The 22,121-nt window shown below is 37.0% G+C and overlaps 1 protein-coding gene across 4 annotated transcripts in view; it reads right to left on the bottom strand.

Annotated features, from left to right (window-relative positions):
* The window catches only part of SOAT1 (sterol O-acyltransferase 1), a 70,131-nt gene that overhangs the window by 34,209 nt on the left and 13,801 nt on the right, over positions 1-22,121 (bottom strand). For all 4 annotated transcript variants that reach the window (XM_043923638.1, XM_043923637.1, XM_043923636.1 and 1 more), the window contains one exon: positions 9,110-9,168. In XM_043923638.1, coding sequence (XP_043779573.1) covers positions 9,110-9,168 — 59 coding nt within the window. The remainder of the gene's footprint in view (positions 1-9,109; positions 9,169-22,121) is intronic.

Genomic DNA, 22,121 nt, shown 5'->3' with positions numbered 1-22,121 from the left:
ACATATCCAAGTACTGATGAAAAATAAAAAGTGACTTCTTATTACTGTCATTCCTTTTGTAAGAGGGAATACAGAAAAACATAGTACAAGGAGTGCTCCACTTCTGCCTTCTTTTGAGTTCTTCTATTAGATGAAATTGGTTTTAATAGGAACTTCAAGACGTGACCACAATAAATCTGTCTAAAAATGTCTATCAATAATCTTAAAAAGGAGACTGAATGTGTTTATCTTCTCAATCTCATCCCTATTAACACTCATTTCAGCCAGCCATGGACTATGATTGTCCCAGCACAACAGATGGACAGAAGGATGATGGAAGGAGGCAGACCATTAACTAGAAACTATCTAAGCACCCTGCTTTTCTAATTTACCAAAGAACTTTGTTTTTTAAAACAAGCAGCTGATGAAGACAACCTCTAAGATCTTAAGAATCCAGAACCACCACCATGAAACAAAGATCCTATTGTTAGAACACAGTGCAGACGTGCACTAGTGATCAGAGATGAAGCTGGAGAAGCAAACACGGTCTCGTTCATGACCGACCTTTAAGCCATTTTAAGCTTTTATTTTTGGGCACACCACGAGGCTTGTCGTATCTTAGTTCCCCAACCAGGGATCAAACCAGCACCCTCAGCAGTAAAAGTGAGAGGTGCTAACCACTGGACTGCCAGAGAATTCACTCATTTTAAGGATTTTTTCATTTTATCCTAAGGACAACTAGAAACCATAATAAACCATAAAGTGTTTTAATAAGCACAAGGTTTACAAACATATTCACATTTGCACTTTAGAAGGAGAATGCATCTACAATAAAAAGCGTTCCAAACAGGGGTTACTTGGATTGAATCTTAAAATGAGAAAAGAGTAGGATTGTTTTTGGATAAAATAACCCTTACAGAGGCATGAAAAAAAAAAAAAAAAAGTAGGCTGAGAGAAAGAAACACCAAGTAAAAATATATACTCTGAGCACAGAGCACAAAATATTATATTCTTGAGCTTCCGGGCTGGTGAACACATGACGATGCTGGGAGGATGGCACCGTCAGAGGGCATGGAAGCTCGGTGTCCTTTCCCCATAATTGCCCTGTGCGTCTCTCCCACCTGGCTGTTCCTGAGTTACTATATCTTTTTCTAATAAAATGGTAACTTAGTAAGTAAAAAAGGAATTTAAAAATAAATTATACTCTAACTCCATAAGGTCATACGCCAGTTCATGAATTACTTGTTTCTCTGATTCACTGCCTGGCTTTGCACAGAGAATCTTTTAACCTCACAGTGGCATGGAACCAGAAACCTGACTTTCAGGCAAAGTCGGTAACACAACAGAATAGGTTAATACAGTGTTTAAATTGACTGTCCAATAGAGGTCTCCCCTGACAATTCACTCTAAAATTACTGCATCTTATTCTTTTCCATCACTGCACTTAATACAATCTGAAATGCTATATAGTTCTTTTTTGGTGTCTTAATGTCTACCTTCCCTGCTTGGCTTTAAAGCTATGTCTATTTGTTAACCACGGTACAGCCAGCTCTTAGCAAAGAGACTGCCAAGAAAATAGGTGATAAATACATTTCCTAACAGTTTTTGAAATCAACTCCTGCCACCAAAACTCCTACTCATACAACTGCTCACTTTACTCAACGTCTATTACTAATATAAAGCAGAAAGTAGATACTAAAAAAAAAAAAAATAGCCCTGACTTCTTTGTGGAAACTATTAAGTGGAGGGGAGTAAAAATCACCATGGTTATTATTGTCTGCAATGACTGTTATTAATTAAATGACGGCTTTATGCTAGATACTCTCTAAGGGGCTTTTATGTATAATTTCTAGTCTTAAAACAATCTCTGAAGTATGTAACAGAATGCCTATTTTACACATCAGAAATCTAAGCCTGAACAAGTCAAGTGATGTGACTTACCCAAGGTCACCACTTGTAGGCTACAGAACTAGGATCAGAACTCCAGTATATGACCTAAGTTCACATTACATTATATTGCTTTCCACCATACTTTATATAAAATATTTTCTATATGATTAACGTAAGTCAAAAAAGTAAAACCTAAAAAGTCAATGATGTACGTACATGTAGCCTGAAAATGGCAGGTAATATAGTAAAAAGGTGTTGTTTAGCAGAAGTTTACAGTCCTAAGTAGTGCATTGTAATAAATTCCTCCTCCAAAGGAAAAAAAAGTCTTGAGTATAACTATTACATAGTCCTTAATAAGGAAGCCAAAGTTCAAGATAAGCCAAGAACTAATGAAATCAGAGCTCTGAATTTTAACCCCTTTTTGTTTAAAATAAAATTCATCCTGGGCTATCTCCCAACTTAAGTTAGACTCTAATATTCTTGATATCACATTGTTATCAGCCTAAACTGACCTGAAACACACTTTTTAACCTCAACCTACTTAGGTAGCTCTCTCATCTTAACTATCCTAATGGTATATTTTACTGCTTCTCATCATCATTGCCTACCTTCTTCACTTCATTAGCCATTATTAAATGCTAGAAAATAAAAGAGGAGTAAAACTACATTCCCAGTAGTTACCAAATGATGTATCCATATAAATGACTATCATGAAATCATTTTTTTTTAAATCACATTTTCAAAGAATATTTTAACACACAAAAAAAGCCCACAAAATGATGTTAAGAAAAATACACAAACTGATTATATAAATTGATGCCGATTTTGCCAGTGTATCTATGACACAAATGCCTACATGTGTCTACCTGGATCTGCATGTATGATACAAGAAGGAAAACAAATTATTTGGAGGAAATAAACCAAAATATTATTTCCAAGTGATGGGTTATATATATGGGTTATGTTTCCTTTTTATACTTTGTCTCATATAAATTTTCTACATTGAGCCTATACTACTTCTACAACCAGGAAAAAACCTACATTAAGAAAATATATTCCTCCTGTTCTTAAAACAATCCTCCTGTTGTGATATGGTATCACAACATTAAAATAAAATCTGTTAAAACCTTGTGCTTTTTTTTTTTTTTGAAGAAAATACTTAATCTAATACTCCACTGATTTTTGTTTGGCACTAAAAGAGAAAACAAATATTTGAAAAGAAAGTACCTCAATCAGTGATATGTAGAACATTACTAATTTTGATGTTTTAGACTCATTAATTACAAAACAGAGAGTAACCATCACCTGTAATTTTTTCAATAGAGCTCTAAAACCACATAATTTCTTATCACAAATACCAACTAACAGTAACATCACTTTATAGCTTTCAATGAACACTTTGCTGCTGCTGCTACTGCTAAGTCGCCTCAGTCGTGTCCGACCCTGTGCGACCCCACAGACGGCAGCCCACCAGGCTCCCCCGTCCCTGGGATTCTCCAGGCAAGAATATTGGAGTGGGTTGTCATTTCCTTCTCCAATGCATGAAAGTGAAAAATGAAAGTGAAGTTGTTAAGTCGTGTCTGACTCTTCCAGACCCCAGGGACTGCAGCCTACCAGGCCCCTCTGTCCATGGGATTTTCCAGGCAAGAGTACTGGAGTGGGTTGCCACTGCCTTCTCCAATGAACACTTTAAAGGTATCTAATTCAGTTGTTGCCCCTCTTGCTTATCCATTTTATATGTAGAATTATCAGCTAGCATGAAAAATGACTTCTCCAAAATCTAAGCTCCTAAAGTAGTACCTGACAGACCAAGGGACCAAGTTAAGTGTTGTTCACAGAACTAAATTACTGAACACTCCCAAAGGCAGTATATGGGAGGGACATTTCTTCATTTTGTAAATAAGTGATGAAATCATAAAGAACAATGAACTTTCTCAAGGTTCCAAGTAGACTAGAGACTAACACATTTATGTATTTAAATAAGAAAAGGCAGAAAGGGAAATAGAAGAATGTAGTCACACTTACACAGCCAGAAGAAGGTAAGAAATGATCAGAAGACCAGAGGTAGTAAACTACAATAGACAGTTGTTGCAGTGACTGTTACCAGTCAACCTATCATTTCCCATCCCGTTCCTTAGTATCAGGACCCTTAATTTGCTACCTGGGCATTTAAATTCCAGAATAAATAAATTTCCCAGTCTCCCTTTGCACCTTGCTGTGGCCAGGAGACTAAGTTCTTACCAATGAGATACAAGCAAAATTGGTTTGACCAAACCTCCAGAAAACTTCCTTAAAAGACAGCTGGTACCTGGTTCCTTGCCCCTGTTTCCTTCCCTATGTCAATTCTGTTCTTTGAATCTCAGATGAAATGGCTAGAGCCACTTGGACAATGAGAAAATGGGTCATGGCCTACAAATGGTGAGGCAGGGAGGAGGAAGGAACCAGAGTTACCACACCAGCTGTGGACCTCTCACCTCCAGATCATTCCCATGAGAGCAAAATGTACTTCTATCTTGTTTAAGTCACAATTATTTGGGTCCATTCTGTGTTACTGTTACAGCACAAGCTAACCTCAACTTATACAAATGATCAATGAATTTCTAGGCAGAAAACACTTAGACCTGTCTTTCTAGCAGTCTTCCAACAAATCAATAAACAGGGATTATCCAAAAACTTCTTTAGTTTACTCAAACAAATCAAAGTGTGAAGAGGAGTGCTCATCTGCAGACATTCCATTTCAGTCACATTCATTATGGACTGCTCCTTTAATGGTCAGGCAGCTGCATTAGATACTGATGTGAAAAACAAGACTAGAAATGGTATATTACGGTATATAAGAAACAAACAAAACATAAATGTATATTTTTAAGAAGTAGAAATAGAAAGTTTTCATCCCTTCCAATTTTCATATTAGACCTAACATTTCCCCTATAAAATCGTGTACATTGATAAAAGTTCTACAAATATCTATAGAAAAGATATCCTCTTTCCTCTTCTCAATATACTCAATTTCCTCTGGAAATTGTCCTCAAACGTGAGAAGAGGCACCCCAAGTCTAGGTTAGGGTAGTGCCATATGGCCCTGCCCTTCTGAACAAACTTCAATTCTCTCACTCGTAGACCTGAAACTCTGAGCTTAGAAAGTTTGACTGGAAAACTTATTAACTGAAAAATTCAGAAGTAGCTGAACTCTTGCCATTAAAATAAACACCCTTTCCAAAGTCTGAGTGTTCAACTTCTCCTAGGATTCTGACATACATTAATCTTTCAAATATACTTCCTTTTATACTTAAATAAGGCAAAGTAGGTTTCTGTTATTTGCAACCAAAAAAAAAAAAACCACAATGTTAAAGATAGCTAATTTCTCTACTACTGCAGAGAATGTAGTTCTAATCTAATCATTTGAATCTCCCTTGGACTGTTCCAACAAAGGTCTGTCTAGTCAAGGCTATGGTTTTTCCAGTAGTCATGTATGGATGTGAGAGCTGGACTGTAAAAAGAACTGATGCTTTTGAACTGTGGTGTTGGAGAAGACTCTTGAGAGTCCCTTGGACTGCAAGGAGATCCAACCAGTCCATCCTAAAGGAGATCAGTCCTGGGTGTTCATTGGAAGGACTGATGTTGAAGCTGAAACTCCAATACCGTGGCCACCTGATGCAAACAGCTAAATCACTGGAAAAGCCCCTGATGCTGGTAAAGATTGAAGGTGGGAGCAGAAGGGGACGACAGAGGATGAGATGGTTGGAAGACATCACCGACTCAATGGACATGAGTTTGAGTAAACTCCGGGAGTTGGTGATGGACAGGGAGGCCTGGCTTGCTGCAGGTCATGGGGTCACATAGAGTTGGACATGACTGAGTGACTGAACTGAACTGGACTGTTCCAAGATCTTTAAAGGCTTGTTACAACACAATTACGAGGCTTTTAAAAGGTCATGACTGAGAGTTACACAATGCCGTATGATCCCCCTAGCACCAGATTTTTTTTAATTGAGTATTTCAAAGTTTTTTATGATGGCATTTAGATCTAGAAGTGACTTCAAGAAATTCAATCAGTTCAACCCACTAATGCCATCATCTCTCTCATTTCTCTTCCCTTAGGTCTAAAGAGTTTGCTTGACAATCTTAACATCTTTACAAGTTCAATTCCTGGGTTGGGAAGTTCCCCAAGGAAGGAAATAGCAATCCACTCCAGTATTCCTGCCTGGGAAATCTCACCAACAGAGGAGCCTGGCTACAGTCCTTGGGATTACAAAAGAGTCAGACACAATTTAGCAACTAAGCAACAAATTTGAATTTGATAAACAACTAACTTTGAGACTAGGTTATGTCTCAAATATTGCATGATGATTAACAAACTGTTGTTTGTCTGAAGTTCAAATTTAACTAGGTATACTGTATTTATATCTGACAACTCTAGTTACATAGAGTACAAAGAGTTGCCCAATACAATCTATAGATTATCTATTCTATTTACAATAGGAAGTAGAGAATTAGGAGCAAAAGTTTAAGTTAGCTACATACACAACAATGATACATACTATTAGAGCTGAAGGGGAGCTTGCAGATAACTAGTCCAGTGTTCTCACTTTAAACATTAAGGGAAAAGTGTGCCAACCAGATTGGAACATGACACCAAATAACAAATGACTAGAAAGATTGTTTATTTTCATTTGTCTTTAAAATTATTTCTAAGACCCACAAGGGAAAAGAACAAGTAAATTTCAAGACTCTGAAAAATATTCACATACCTCCCATCTCAATGGTCATTTCACATTAGTGAGTGTAACCAATAAAAGAAAACAACAAAAAAATATAACCAGTTAGACATTATTGTTATGAAAGGGAGAATTTAAGTAAATAAGGTTACATATATAAAATACCTAGTTTAAGGCCTAGCACCCAACAGGACTTCTTTTTATTTTTTTTTACAACAGGACTTCTAAATGTGGTTCCCTTCTCCTCCTTGCCCCTGTTTAGTCACTAGACTATTAAAAATATTACAGGAGCTTCCAATGTGGTCTCATCTTCAAACTCGATAGTTTCTTCAACTTTGACATCAGTATAGCATTCCTAATACATCTCCCTCAGAAACATTCTAATTCATTAATAATGGCAAGATGTTCAATCTCATTTGATACCAAATTGCCAATCAAAACACTCCTAAGTTAAACTGTCTGTAAGTTCACCAGAGGAATTTTGGTGATTCATTCAGAACAAAGCAGTGTATAACAATTATAGAGTATATGCTAATGGCATAAACTAAGAACTTAGACGTATAAAGTAGGACGGATAACATTTCAAGCTGGGGTTTCCGAAAACTTCAGAAGCACCAGCATTTGAGTGAGAATTTGAAGAATATACAGGATTTTGATTGGTGAAAGTAGAAAGTTAAAGAAAATTTCACGCAGAAAGAGCTTCATGAATAAGGGCATGAAGGCAGAGGAAAAAAATGCCTTACAATCTAGCCCAAATTTTATTTTATCATACTTCACCAGGAGCACAGATGTTAATCAAGTGTCATTTCCAAGATACAGTTTAAGTTGCTTACCTCCATACCTCTGCTCAAGCTATGCCCTGCATATCTTACATATCTGTTTTTATCTTATACATACTGTTTTACAAAATAAGATAAAAATCTAAATTTAAAGTATTCTATATAAATGCATGTAAGTGAAAAAAGGTAAAAGTGTTAGTTGCTCAGTCGTGTCTGACTTTTTGCGACCCTATGGATTATAGCCAGTCAGTCTCTGTCCATGGAATTTTCCAGGCAAGAATACTGGAGTGGGTAGCCATTTCCTTCTTCAGGGGATCTTCCCAATCCAGGGATCAAACCTACAGGCAGATTCTTTACTGTCTGAGCCACCAGGGAAGGCCAAATGCACGTAAGTTGACTTCAAATACAAGGCAGACCCCCTACCCCCACCCCACACCTTGTAGGGGGCGCTTCCCTAATTGCTCAGTGGTAAAGAATCTACCTGCCAATGTAGGAAGTGCAGTGTAGGAGTTTGATCCCTGGGTTGGGAAGATCCCCTGGAGTAGGGAATGGAAATTCACCCAGTATTCCTGACTGGGAAACCCTATGGCCAGAGGAGGTGGCAGGCTATAGTTCACGGGATCGCAAAGATACAATTTGGTAACTAAACAACAATATAAATGTGTATATACGTGCATGCACATGTGACTAATTAATAAATGAAAACAAGGTTATTTCATCTACATCACTGGACATTTATATATTCAGGTTGGCTAATCAATTTGGAAGTAATTTTCTTACTGGGAGAAAGGGAGCCTGTCTGCCTTGCATTCGAAGCCAACTTACATTCAGGCACACATAGTAGTTGACTTTTTTTAATGAATTATTATTTTTGGCTGCACTGGGTTATTGTTGATATATGCAGGCTTTTTCTAGTCGCCACGAGCGGGGGCTACTCGTCATTGCAGAGCAGAGGCTCCAGGCTCACAGGCTTCAGTAGTTGCAACACATGAGCTCAACAGTTGTGGTTCATGGGCTGAGTTGCTCTGCAGCATGTGGAATCTTCCTGGACCAGAGACTGAACCATGTCCTCTGCACTGGCAGGCAGATTCTTCTCCACTGTACCACCACCCGTCCTTCATTTTTTTAAAGTGTTCTTTGTCCTCCAGATTTCCTGAGGGCTCTGGTGAAATTAAACTTGTAGAACTGTTTCCCTTGCCTGAAAGGTCTTTGTTTACTTACTTATTTATTGGTTGTACTGAGCAGCTTGCAGAATCTTAGTTCCCTGATCAGGGATTGAACCCAGGCCACAGCAGCAAAAGCATTGAGTCCTAACCACTGGACCACTAAGGAATTCCCTGAAATCTCTTAATGGTGTTTGCAAATTGATATTTCTATTTGTTCTACATCCCTAACAGGGAATCTCTAGTTTCAGATTCAATGTTTATTGAAGGCCCATTATTTACTATGAACCATGATAGATACTTTCGTACAAGCATCAACTGTGCCATGTTCACTAAAACTGAGTTTTACTGGTAAAAGCCAGGAAATGTGACAGATGGATGATAGCAGAGGGAAAAAATGATAATCTGGTTCTTAGGCAGAATGACAAGATGGTAGATCTTATCTTCCTGTTCATCACAGGATGTCAACTGATAAGAAAAGTAAATAGTTCTTTAAACAGTTTAGCATTAAAAACTGCACTGAATAAAACCCTTTACTCTAAAACTCTACATTTTTGTTTCTGGAAGAGAGAATTACTTACCTCTGCCTCTGCTGTCAACTGTATCTTCTTTGATATCAACCGTTTTAAATCAACCCGACCTAAGGAAAGAAAAAATGTAGTTTTTAGATGGGAGAGCTACCTATCAGCATTATTTAAATCATGAACTTAAAAAACAAGCAAAAAACAAGTACAAACTTTAGTAAAACCACAGAATATAACACAACTTTTAAAAAGGAAGCATGGGCAATATAAATAGAAGAAAATTTATACATAAAAATGATAAGCTGAAAAAAAACAAAAAACTACTATAGGTACACACCATGCTTACAACTGTATTAATCATAAGATGCTACAAGATCCAATTCTGACAATAACAGGAAATTAGATTGTCTGAATGGATCCTTTAACTATGACTAGTAAAATGTACAAGCAACAATAGAAAAATTAGATAAGTTGGATTTCACTAAAATTTTTTAAAAAATCTTTTCTGCTTCAAGGGATATTATCAAGAAAGTTAAAAGACACAAAATAGGGGAAATTCTTGCAAATCTGATCAGGAACCTGCATACAGAATACGTAAACAACTCTCACAATTCAATGGAAGAGACAACAGTCCAATTTAAGTGTCTGAACAGACATGCTCCAAAGATACACAAACGGTTGATACCATCTGAAAAGGTGCTCAACATCACTGCCATCAAGAAAATGCAAATCAAAACCACAAACAAATACTCCTTTACACCCAGTAGGATGGCTGTAAGTGCTGGTCACTGTACACCTTAAGCTTATACAATGTTATGTGTCAATTATCTCAGTAAAGCTAGAAAGAGCTGTACCAGCACGAAATTTTGAGAAGAGAGCTATTTCAGGGACTGGATGTGACAACTGTTCCATCATACAATTAGAGAAGTGTTAATACATACTTGTAAAAATGAAGTTTTTAAGAGTGGAACTACTTGGTACAAATAAAACAGTTTAAGTGAGGAGGAAAAATTTTGACCAGGATATGGAGAAATTAAAACCCTCCCACACTGCTGTTGAGAATGTAAGTGCTTTTGAAAAACTCTGGAACGTCCTCAAAAAGTAAACACTGAGTTATTATCGTATGAGCCAGAAATTCCACCTCCTAGGTAATACACAAGAGAAATGAAAACAGACTCCCTGTTCCCATTTATAGAAAATTTTTAAAAATCCAAACCCCCCACCCCCCAAAAAATCTAACAAAATCACCCACTACCCTATGGTGTTTGCATAACTAATATTTTGGTAAATATCATCTGTTCTTTTACTTTGGTAAATATAAAATAATAATATTAATAAATATACATATCATAAAAATGGGGTCATTATGCATACTGTTTTCATTTGTTATATTGTTAATATTTGCATGTCATTACATAGTCTTCTACATCAATTTTACTGGTCTACTATTACTCTATTTTTATGGCTGAAATAAAACTTATTTAATCCTCTATTTATCTTTTCACAATAATCAACTTGGGGAAAAAGGCATGGAGAATGTGAAGGTCCAAAATACATCTAATAAAAGCCCTAAAATGAGAGAAAAAACTTGAAGCAATAATGGCTAAAAACTTTCCAGAAGTGTTAAAAAATGCCAGAGCTCAAAGGAAGATCAAAGAATCCCAAGCTGGGTAAAGATTTATGATAGTAAAACTGTATAATACAGAGGTTTTTTAAATTTATCTTTTACACAGAGGTTTATTTTAAAGCAAACTACAAAGGCTCTTAAAAGCAACAAGAAAGAAAATATCACCTTCAAGAGAACTGCAATTATGCTGAGTATTGACTCATCAATACCAACAGAAGAAGCCAGAAGACTATGCAGTAATACCTTTGTTGAAAATGGTGGAATTTATGACTGGGAAGGAGGCTGGAGGTCATACTGTGAAGGGTCTGTATCACAACAGCTCTGAGGAAATTAAGAATTTTAAGCAAAAGAGTAACTGATCTGATACTAGAAAAGTCCACTCTTTGGCAGGAGAGAAAGAAAGAGTCACAAAAGTGAAATGCAATAAATCCTGACAAGAAATAATACTGCCATAAGTCAAAACAATGGCGCTGGAAGTGAACAGATGATAAATTTTGAAGATATTCTCAAACTGGTAACTTATTAGGTAAGAAATATGAAGGTAAAACAAATATCCACTTGATTTTCCTATCAGTAGTAAAAAATACTTTTATTTAGCTCTCTACTATCTATGATCAGACATGGATTCCTAAATAAATGAATACAGAAGCTTCTTCCCTTCAACTAACGACCACAGGGAGATGGGGAAGAAGACACCAGAGACTAATTCTCACTACTTGCGCATCACTTCCAAAAGGAATATGTCTATCCATAAATAACATCACCACCATTTCAAATTGGTTTTGATGAGTCAGGGACTGGAAAGCTGGGAAAGTTTTTCCCAGTTAAACTAGAATCTCTGAAGGCCCCACTCCAAGTGACAATAAAGTTATATAAAGTCAGAGAAAAATACATTAACAATTCATTTTCTTTCACCTCAAATTAACCTCATATAACATTCAGAAGAAAATTGCTTTCCTGCTATCCACCAAAACTGAAATGTCATAAAAATCAAAAGAATAATGCCATAAAAGCAAACATCCAATGATTTAAAGACCTATATATAGACAACCAACCACCTGAGTAAACTCAAGGCTTCTAAATTTCTAAAATGTTGACTCTGAAGTAGTGATAAACAAGGACTGAGTGTCTTGCAGTGTCTGAAATATCTAAATCATTAATATCACTGTTAACTGATCATAAACTGTTAATATCTACTAGTAGACCCAAAGATAAATCCTTAAAGAAAGCTATTCTAGTTTTTTTTTTCCTAACCTACTGATTTCTAAGAAATCAGGCTTGCAACATTTATCTTCATGAATACTACCCCACACTTGTAGAATCTATAACACTGAACTGAATATTTAAAAACACACTCCCTAAAGTATCAAAAATCTAATTTGAACCAGTTTTGATAAAGCCCCTCCTAAAATTAGCACCTTTAAAAAGAGAAAAAGACTGTACTATACATAATCTTTATGTTTAAAAAAAGATCATTTATTGCATCATGCTATTATAATACTTTTATTGATATTAAAATGGAAATGAGAGCAATGGAGCCTACACTAAACAGCTCCAGAAAGTTCTGCTTTTCTACCTGGGTTGCTTCTTCACGACTTTTCACTAAATCTGACTCCTGTAAAATCCAATGCTTACATGCCTAGGCCAAATTAATTGCCAGTGTTACCCAGAAGGAAAAGACAAATAACCAAGCTTATTAAATTAGCAACTCATTTATTCACTCAATTATATATTCACTCACTATGTAAAAATCCTCTAAGAACCCAATACATACAGTACTAGGCATGTATTTCAACCACCCCCTCCTTTAGGATCTCAGGAGAAATATGCAAACACAGATAATTACAATACACAGAAGGACTGTGGAATTGTCAGGGTGGAGTGAGCTTTTGCAGAGGAAGTCAATATTTGATATTTGAACTGAGTCTCAAACGATAAGGAAAAATCACAGTGAACAGGTACTAGGAAAGATTATCTCAGGCAATGGAAACAGCATGAAGACTTGTAAGGACTTGGGTCTTCTGGGACTTGACCATGAGTCAAATGCCTCTAGGCGCCAAGCTTTACAGACTATACTTACTTTACTTATGGCTCCCGCACTGGCAGGTGGGTTCTTTATCACTAGCATCACCTAGGAAGCCCTATTGTACTTAACAGAGGCTTTTGCTAAAGGGCAGCTTTTAATTCCTCACTTTCTAGGTTACCAGTTACTTTCTAGATCAAAGCTGTCCAACAAATATATAAATGTGAACCACATATGTACTTTAAAATTTCCTAGGAGCCACATGAAAAAGTAAAAACAGGTGCAAGTGAGTCTTTGAAACGTGGTACGTATTTTACAACTATAGTATTATATCAGTTCGGACTAGCAACGGTTCAAGTGTTCAACTGGACCATACTGAACAGTATAGTCCTCAATCAGGGATCAGCAATTTTTTTCTGTAATGGGCTGTGGGAGCCATATAGTCCAGAAGCACTACAGGCATAAATGAATGAAAGTGGTTGTGTATAACAACTTCTGTTCTAGAGGGCTAAATTTACTGTGTCCAGCTAACAGATATGCAGTTACTTTTTATAATCACATGTGACTATGGTGAACAAGGTTGGTGCTTCCCTCACAAGGGCATGTGTTTCAGTCCCCTTGCCAGAGACTGATTCAAGAATGGGCATGAGTACTCAGTTAGAGATGGCCCACTTACATTTACTGAGAAGAGTCTAGAAGGAACTTTTTTATAAATGTGTCAACAAATTTAAGAAAAACAATGAAAGATGGCGTAGATTTTAGGGCTAGGAACACACAACCAGAAAGCTGTTCAGTCAGTGCAGTTCAGTCGCTCATCCTGAAAAGCCAAGGAAAGCCAGAGAACACTTCGGAAAGAACTGAACAGAAGTGATGGTTACCCAGCCCAAAGGGAACTGACGTTACAAAAACACTTCTTACTCTCTGCCCTTGGATCTCCTATCAGTGCTGCCCAACCCAACCATACCAAACCCTACCAGGAACAAGAGAGCACAGGAGCCGCTGGATTGTGCCCTGGGAGGCTGATGCTATGGACTCTAAACAGGGTAGAAAAGAGTAAAGAGGCAAAGGGAAGACAGCATAATTTATAACCTAGTTCTGGCCAATGAGGCATGAGAAGTCTGTTGGACAATTTCTAGAAAAGATTTCATTGCTCTAAAGAGAAACATAAGGAAACAGATTTTCTTCTGATGGAAATTACTCTCTTGCTTTCCCAGTTTTCTTACCCAGCTGAGAGTTACTAACCCTCTGTCATTATTTCCATCCTTTCCTTATCACCACCACCAATTTCCTGGACCTGCCAAGCCATATCCCAATCCCAGATATTGTCTATCTGCTTCTTCTGATTTTGAATTGCCACACCTTGCAGAAATAATATAGAAAACAGGTCCACTATATAAACTGATGCTGTCAAGTCTTAACCAGGCCTGTAATAAAAAATGTAGTATCTGTTTTTGCCTCTTGATGAATTTCTGTAACATTCATCACAAGCATAGATCCAAACATTTTCCACCTTTTTCAAGTCCCAACCTTACCAGGCAGCCTTATCTTCAATTGATCATCTTAGGTACCAACTCCTGAAATGTCTTGTATTTTAACGTTCACTATCTTTAATCCTCTTCTCCACTACTCCGAAGTCAGAGAAAAGGGTAGCCCATCTCTTTTTCAAGACTAACCCTTTTAACTATTGCCTTGATCCTTTTTATATGTCTTTTGAGAAACTGTTCAAATCATTCAACACATTGACTCATTTATATCACCCACATTACACTCAGAGCCAATGCAGTCTTTAAAAATTTGCTGAAATTATGATATGGATGTCATCAGTGGTACTCAAAATCAAATCTGTGAATTTTTGTCAAGTAGTACATGTTTACTTAACATTTTAGACACAAATATGTAACTGAAACAAGCCTATGCCTTCACAGAATTTATTGCTTAGGAGGAGGACTTTTCAGTGAAATTTTCTAACAGTATATACAGTACAGAGATAATGGCAAAATTAAAAATAACTGAAATTTTGGAAACAATGCCCTTTGGAAACAAATGGCAGCTCTTTCCAATGAACCTCATCTTTTGTGACCCAACCATGCTATTCTTTTCTTTTTAATAAATGCCCTAGAAAAGTTATGTATGCTATCTTCACTTTCTCACTAGTAACTCATCCCCAACCTGTTTTTGTAACTCCTCCTTTTCTGGAGTCACTATGGTCTCCAAATTTCTAAATCCTCATCCTCGTTAAACTTGCTGCCAGGAGTTCCCTGGAGGCCTAGTGGTTAGGATTCTGGATTTTCACTGACAAGCCCTGGGTTCAACCCCAGCTTGGGGAACAGATATCCTGCAAGTCACGTGGTAGGGCCAAAAAAAAAAAAAACTTGCTGCAAAATTTCAATATTTATAAAGTATTGATCATACCTCATTACATTTATTCTTTATAACAGCCCAGTGAGATAAGAAGATAGTTGGGGCTTCCCTGGTGGCTCAGTGGTAAAGAATCCATCTGCCAATGCAGGAGGCATAGTTTGATCTCTGATCTGGGAAGATCCCACGTGCAGAGGCACACCTGAGCCCATGCGCCATGGCTGCTGAGTCTGTGCTCTGGAGCCCAGAAGCTGCAACAAGAGAAGCCACTGTATAGAGAGGCCCACGCACTGCAACTGGGGAGTAGCCCCTGCTCACCGCAACTAGAGAAAAGACCCAGCACAGCCAAAAACAAATAAGTAAATAAAGGACAGTTGGTGTCATTTCTATTTTCAAAACAAAGAAATAAGATTCAAAGACACTAACCATCTTGCCCACAGTCCCATGGCCAGTAAATAAATGAACTTGAAGTAAAACCCATCTTCTGATCTCTAGCCGTAGAGATCAGGAAAAAAAAAAATTGATCAGTCATAAAAAAGAATGAAATTATTCCAATTGCAGCAACATGATTGGACCTAGAGCTTATCATACTAAGTCAGAAAGATAAATAGCCTATGATATCACTGGTATGTAGAATCTAAAATGTGATACAGATGAACTTACTTACAAAACAGAAACAGACTCACAAACTTATAGAGAACAAACTTTCGGTTGCCGGGGGAAATTTCGATCAGGGGAAGGGACAGTTTGGGAGTTTGGAATGGACATGTACACACTGCTATACTTAGAATGGATAACCAACAAGGACCTACTGTATGGCACTTGGAACTTGGCTCAATGTTATGTGGCAGCCTGGATGGGAGGAGTGCTTGGGGAAGAATGGATGTATGTATGTACATACATACATGGATGTATGTATGTATATATGTATGTATGTGTGTGTGTGTGTATGTGTGTGTGTATATATATATGGCTGAATCCCTTCTCTGTTCACCTGAAACTACCACAACAATGTTGATGGGCTATACCTCAATACAAAGTAAAAAGTTTTAAAAAATTAATTAGTTACAATTTAAAAAATCAGGTGCTACTTATAGTGATTAAATTCTTAAAGATGACTAAGGAGTACAAGGTAGTGACTAATAACCATTTTTCAAGTTTCACTTCTTTTAGCTAGTGTTTTCTTTGTACCCTTGTGGCAAAGTATAGAATTAGCTAATGCGTAGGCACTGACTAGCAGGTTTTTACTTCTTAGAGAAGTTCAAACTCACTTTAAAATCCTGGTTATTTTCTAAAAACTTCTCATTGACTATACCACAGAAGACCTTCATCCCAACTTCACCTTGCTCTCCACAGAGAGATATATAATCTAAAACCATGATGGGAAAGCCATCTCTATGTGCACAGGATGGATGGGTTTAGGAACAGTCCTTGAAAGAATCAATCATTTATAAATCTCAGAAGCAAAGGGGGAGATTTAAAAAAAAAAATGTATAATTCATCTAAATCCTCTATTGCTCCACTGACCTCAAAAAACCTTTCAAAATTCTCTACTAGTTACATCTACACTACTGCAGAGAAATGGAAGCTGAACTAGAAATGAGGGTGATAGGTATTATACAGAAAAGGAGATTTAATAAATAATGTTCAAACAATTGGGTAGCCATTTCAAAAAACTGTAAAATTAGATCCCAGCTCACTTATTATTAAAAATAAATTCCAGATGGATCAAGTATTTGAATCTTAAAAAAAAAAAATCATCCATTTTCCTTTTTCATAATCTTGGATGATTTCTAAGCATGACAAGATATCTAAAAGCAATATAAGAATTATGTGATTACATAAAAACTAACATGCACACTATCAGCAAAGTCAAAAGATAAACAGTTAAAATACTCATAGTACATGATAGTCAAAGGGAGTAACTTCCTTAATATAGAAAGAACTCTTCACAAAAATAAAAGAAAATAACAGCCATCTGATAGGGAATAAAAATGGGCAAAAAACAGACAGGGCTTTTGAAGAAAAAATATAATAAATATATGGAAAAAGTTTTCTGCCTCATAAGTCATAAGAACAAATTTATGCTATATATGATACTGTTTTTCACCCCTCAAATTATCAAGCTTAAAAAAAGATTAGCAAGACATATTAACAAGAGTACAGGGAAACAATATAGATGGCAGTATAAACTGGTATAACTTTTTTTTTTTTTTAATTTTTTTTGGTGTTTAGTCACTAAGTCATTTTCGACTCTTTTGGGACCCCATAGACTATAGCCCACCAGGCTCCTCTGACAATGGGATTTCCCAGGCAAGAATTCTGGAGTGGGTTGCCATTTCCTTCTCCATAAACTGGTATAACATTTTTAAGAAAGACAGTAATATCTAAATTTTAAAAGAAGAAAACCTTTGATCCTCCAATTTCACTTTAAAGACTGTATCCTACAAGTATAAGTAAGCAAGGGCATGGTTTCAAGAATGTTCTCTACAGCACTTTTTATAATCTAAATTCATGGAAGCAACCCAGATGTCCACTCAAAAGGGACAAGTCAAATTACTAAGCACTTGTGCAACAGGGCTCTTGGGTAGCTCAGACGGTAAAGAACCTGACAGCAATGCAGGAGACCCTTTTTTGATCCCTGGGTCAGGAAGATCCCTGGAGAAGGGAACAGCAACCCATTCCAGTACTCTTGCCTGGAGAATTCCATGGACAGAGAAGCCTGGCAGGCCACAGTCCATGGGGCTGCAAAATGTCAGACTGAGCAATTTTCACTGTGCAACAGAAATGCTACACAGACACTTTTAAGACAATTTCACTTACATATACTGAATTAAAAAGACTAAGTTTAGAAAAAGCAAATTGCAGAAAAGATCCCAAATATGATCCCACAAGTAGGAAAAAACAGAAAAGCAAAACATGATTACTTAAGGGAAGAATTATTACTTTATAACTTTCTATAATATTTGATTTTTTTCAAAAAAGAGCACATATTACTTCAAATTTTAAAATTAATAAGCACATTTCAGCAATTTGTTTCTTAATTAAATCAAACTGTCTTTTACTTCTTCAACAAGGACAACTGAAGAGGTAATAGCCCCAATCTATCATGAGGACAACAGACTGAAATCTTAAAGGTATATTATAGGTAAACTGCAAAGGCAATAAGTGGACGTACCAATCTCATCTGGTCTATAATTTTTAAGCTATAAACAGATTTCTATCCTATAACTGAAATAACCCTGAACTATACTACTCAACCAGAGCTAACTCTGGTTTATTTTTTGTCACCACACCTGTATCAACTGTATGGGCTGCCCATATATGCAATGAGAGAATTGGTCCTATTACCATTAAACTTTTACAACATCATATAATGTTATTTTAAAATCAACAGAGATAACTTTTAATAGAAATGTTAGAAGGTTTGACATAGATTAAAAAATTCCCAGCTGATGTATTATATAGCAGGGACTTCCTAAATCTACTTTAAGCCAGCACCATCAGCAAGAAGATAAACGAATACCTTCCTGAACTTAATGAAAGAATATTTTAACAGTTGCTCTCCTTGGTTCTGCCTAAGAAAAAAAAAATCTAAGTACGTCTGATGGCTGTAAGTCACCCACATAGGTACTGGGTTTACCAAGAAGTTTGTTCGGTTTTAAGTAAAAATAAGACATATTTTTCATTTTCACCAAGAACTTTATTGAACAACCTATTCACTAACCGAACCAACCCAGTCAGTCAGTCAACGACTGCATATACAGTTAGTCAGACTCCAACCTGATTTCCTGATTTCAACTCCTCTTGATTTCCTTCTGCCTTTCCAATTTTGTCCTCCTGTCCGTAAAAGAAAAATAAAAACACCACAAATCCATCTCTGAACTACCTTCTCACCCCACAATCCTCTCCAAAAGTGAACAAAACCCACACACATAACACTGTACAGTCTTAACTCTATACCTTTGAAACCCATTCCTTTCTACCTGGCTTTCTTAAAAGCCCCTTCCCAGTTTCCTCCTCAAAGATCAAACTGAAATTATACTTCCTCTGTGAGATACTCCCCTCCATTTGAAAGCAATGTTCCGCCTACTCCCACTGCAGGTGGTCTCCTATGCCATTTAGTCACTGTATTTATTTAATTCCTTTTTTTAACATAGGACTGTTAACTATTCTTTTGACCTTAAAAGCTATAAAAAGTACTAATTAATATTCAATAACTTTATTGCTGCTGTTAATTATGCCTCATTGTACAAAGCCTTTTTTCAGTAAAGTGGAATCTGTCATCTCTCAAATGCCACAGAGTTTATTCAAAAGGTTATAACATCCATGACTGAAGAAAGGCTGAAGCAATAAGCCTCTCATATTGCTACTGGGAGTGCAATACTTCCGGAGGGCCATTTAGCAATACTCAGCCCAAAAATCTTATGAGCATGTATTCCCACGGACCTAAAAACAATTTCTAGGGGCTTCTCTGGCAGTGTAGTGGTTAAGACTCTGTGCTTTCACTGCAGAGGGAAAAGATTCAATCCCTGGTCAGGGGACTAGGACCCTGCATGCTGCCTGATGGGGCCAGTTCAGCCAAAATAAATAAATAAAAACAATTTCTAGGAATACAGCCAAGGAAAAAATCACAGACAGTTGAACTTCTGTTCATCTGCACTTTCTAAAACAAACATGTTTTGGTTTTACCCTAAGGGGGAAAAATGTGTTCTCAATCTACTTAGTTGATCAAAGCTCTACCTAGACCAGTCAGTTTTATGATTAGATGCATAAACTGAATGAAGGTGCCAAATTACACAGTAACAATAATATTCACTTTTTTTCATATATTTTTGCCAAGAGACTCTCAATTTTTACATAAGGCAGGTTGTTCTCTCTGTTCCAACATTTATGCATGTATCGCAAAGAACCCTAAAATCAAATGAAACTAGAAGTCTACTAACCAAGTTAATATTTGTTAAACACTTAAAATAGTGCCTGGTATATGATAAACTATTAGTAGCTATTATTATGTATGCTCAAGTCACTGAGTCATGTTCAACTCTTCGCGACTCCATGAACTGTAGCCTGCCAGGTTCCTCTGTCCATAGAATATTCCAGGCAAGAATACTGGAGTGGGTTGCCATTTCCTCCTCCAGGGGATCTTCCAGACCCAAGGACTGAACCTGCATTTCCTGCACTGGCAGGCAGATTCTTTACCAATGAGCCACCTTGGAAGCCCCAGTTATCATATTACCTTTACTCATTAATCAGCTATCAAATGAACAATGTAGCAAAATAAAAGGCAGTGAAGAATAGGTACTATCTATAAATTAATAGAAAGATAGAGAATGTTCTCAACCTGATAAAGGGTACCTGCAGGAACCCACAGCTAACGTTAAGTATCGGAAAAACTAACAGCTTTCTTCCTAAGATCAGAAACAACCCAAGAATGCCCAATGTGCACTCCTGCCAAGTCTATTCAGCATTTTACTAGAAATTCTAGCAAGTGCATTTAGGTAAGAAAATGAAACAAAAGGCATGTAGATTGAAAATTAAGAAATAAAACTAACTCTTATGTCCAGATGCCATGATCTTGTATATAGAAAATAGCATAAAACACACAAAAAAAACTCACAGCTAATAAATGAGTTCAGTACGGTTGAAGGATACAGTATCAATATACAAAAACAAGCTGTATTTTTACATTAGCAACAAATGATTGGAAAATGAAATTAAGAAAATTCCGCTTACAATAGCAGCAAAAGGAACAAAATATTCAGAAATAACTTAAAAGTGTAAAACTTCCAAACTGAAAACTATAAAACATTGTTGAAAAAGACATTAAAGAAGACCCAAATACAAATATACTTCATTTTACTGTGCTTTGCAGATATCGCAGGGTTTTGGTTTTGTTTTTATAAATGGAAGGTTTGCAGCTACTGTACCCTGAGCAAAGATATCAACACTATTTTTTCCAACAGCATCTGCTCACTTCATGCCTCTGTCATAGTCTGGCAACTCTCGCAATATTTCAAATTTTCCACTATTGTATTTGTTATGGTGCTCTGTGATCTTTCATGTTACTACTGGAAGAAGAAAACTTGAGAAAAACAGATGATGGTTAGCATTGTTTTTAAATACGGTTTTTTTAAGATTCCTTTTTTCTTTGATGTGGACCATTTTTAAAGTCTTCATTGAATTTGTTACAATATTGCTTCTGTTTGGCTTTCTGGCCAACAGGCATGTGGGATCCTATCTCCCTGACCAGGGATAAAACATGCACCCACTGCATTGCAAGAAGTCTTCAGCACTATGCCTAGCGCTTTTTAAATTAAAGGCTTTTTAAATTAATGTATGTACCCTGTCTTTTTTTTAAGACCTAAGGCACATTTACTAGTTTACAGTGCAGTGTAGGTCCGGGAAGACTCCACATGCTATGCGGCAACTAAGCCTATGTGCCACAGTTACCAAGCCTGTGGGCTCTAAAGCTGCAACAAGAGAAGCCACCACAATGAGACGCCCATGCACTGTAATTAAAGAGTAGTCCCTGCTCGCTGCAACTAGAGATAACTCACACACAGCAATGAACACCCAGCGTAGCCAAAAAAAATAGACAACAAAAAAAGTTTTAATGGCCAAAGGGTATGGACAGTTCTCCAAGGAAGATCCACACATGGCCAACAGATATATAAAAAAGTGCTCAATACTACTAAATGAGAAAAATGCATAGCAAAACCACAGTGAGCTATCATCCTATACTTATTAGGATGGCTACTACTAAAAAGACAAACCAGGGCTTTACTGGGCGCTCAGTGGTAAAAAATCTGCCTGCCAATGCAGGAGACATGAGTTTCATTCCTGGTCGGGAAGATCCCACATGCCACGGAGAAACTATTGAGCAACTACTGGCAACCAGGCGCCACAACTATTGAGTCTGTGCTCTAGAGCCCGGGAGCTGCAACTACTGAAGCCTGTGCACCCCAGAGCCGTGTTCCACAACAACGGAAGCCACCGCAAAAAGAAGCCCAGACACAGCAACTAGAGAGTAGCCCCTGCTGGCCGCAACTAGGGAAAAG

The sequence above is a fragment of the Cervus elaphus genome, chromosome 14 (genome assembly GCF_910594005.1).
Source record: "Cervus elaphus chromosome 14, mCerEla1.1, whole genome shotgun sequence".
NCBI lineage: Eukaryota > Metazoa > Chordata > Mammalia > Artiodactyla > Cervidae > Cervus > Cervus elaphus.
Note: the sequence above shows the minus strand (reverse complement) of the source record. Positions and strands in the feature narration are given on the sequence as shown.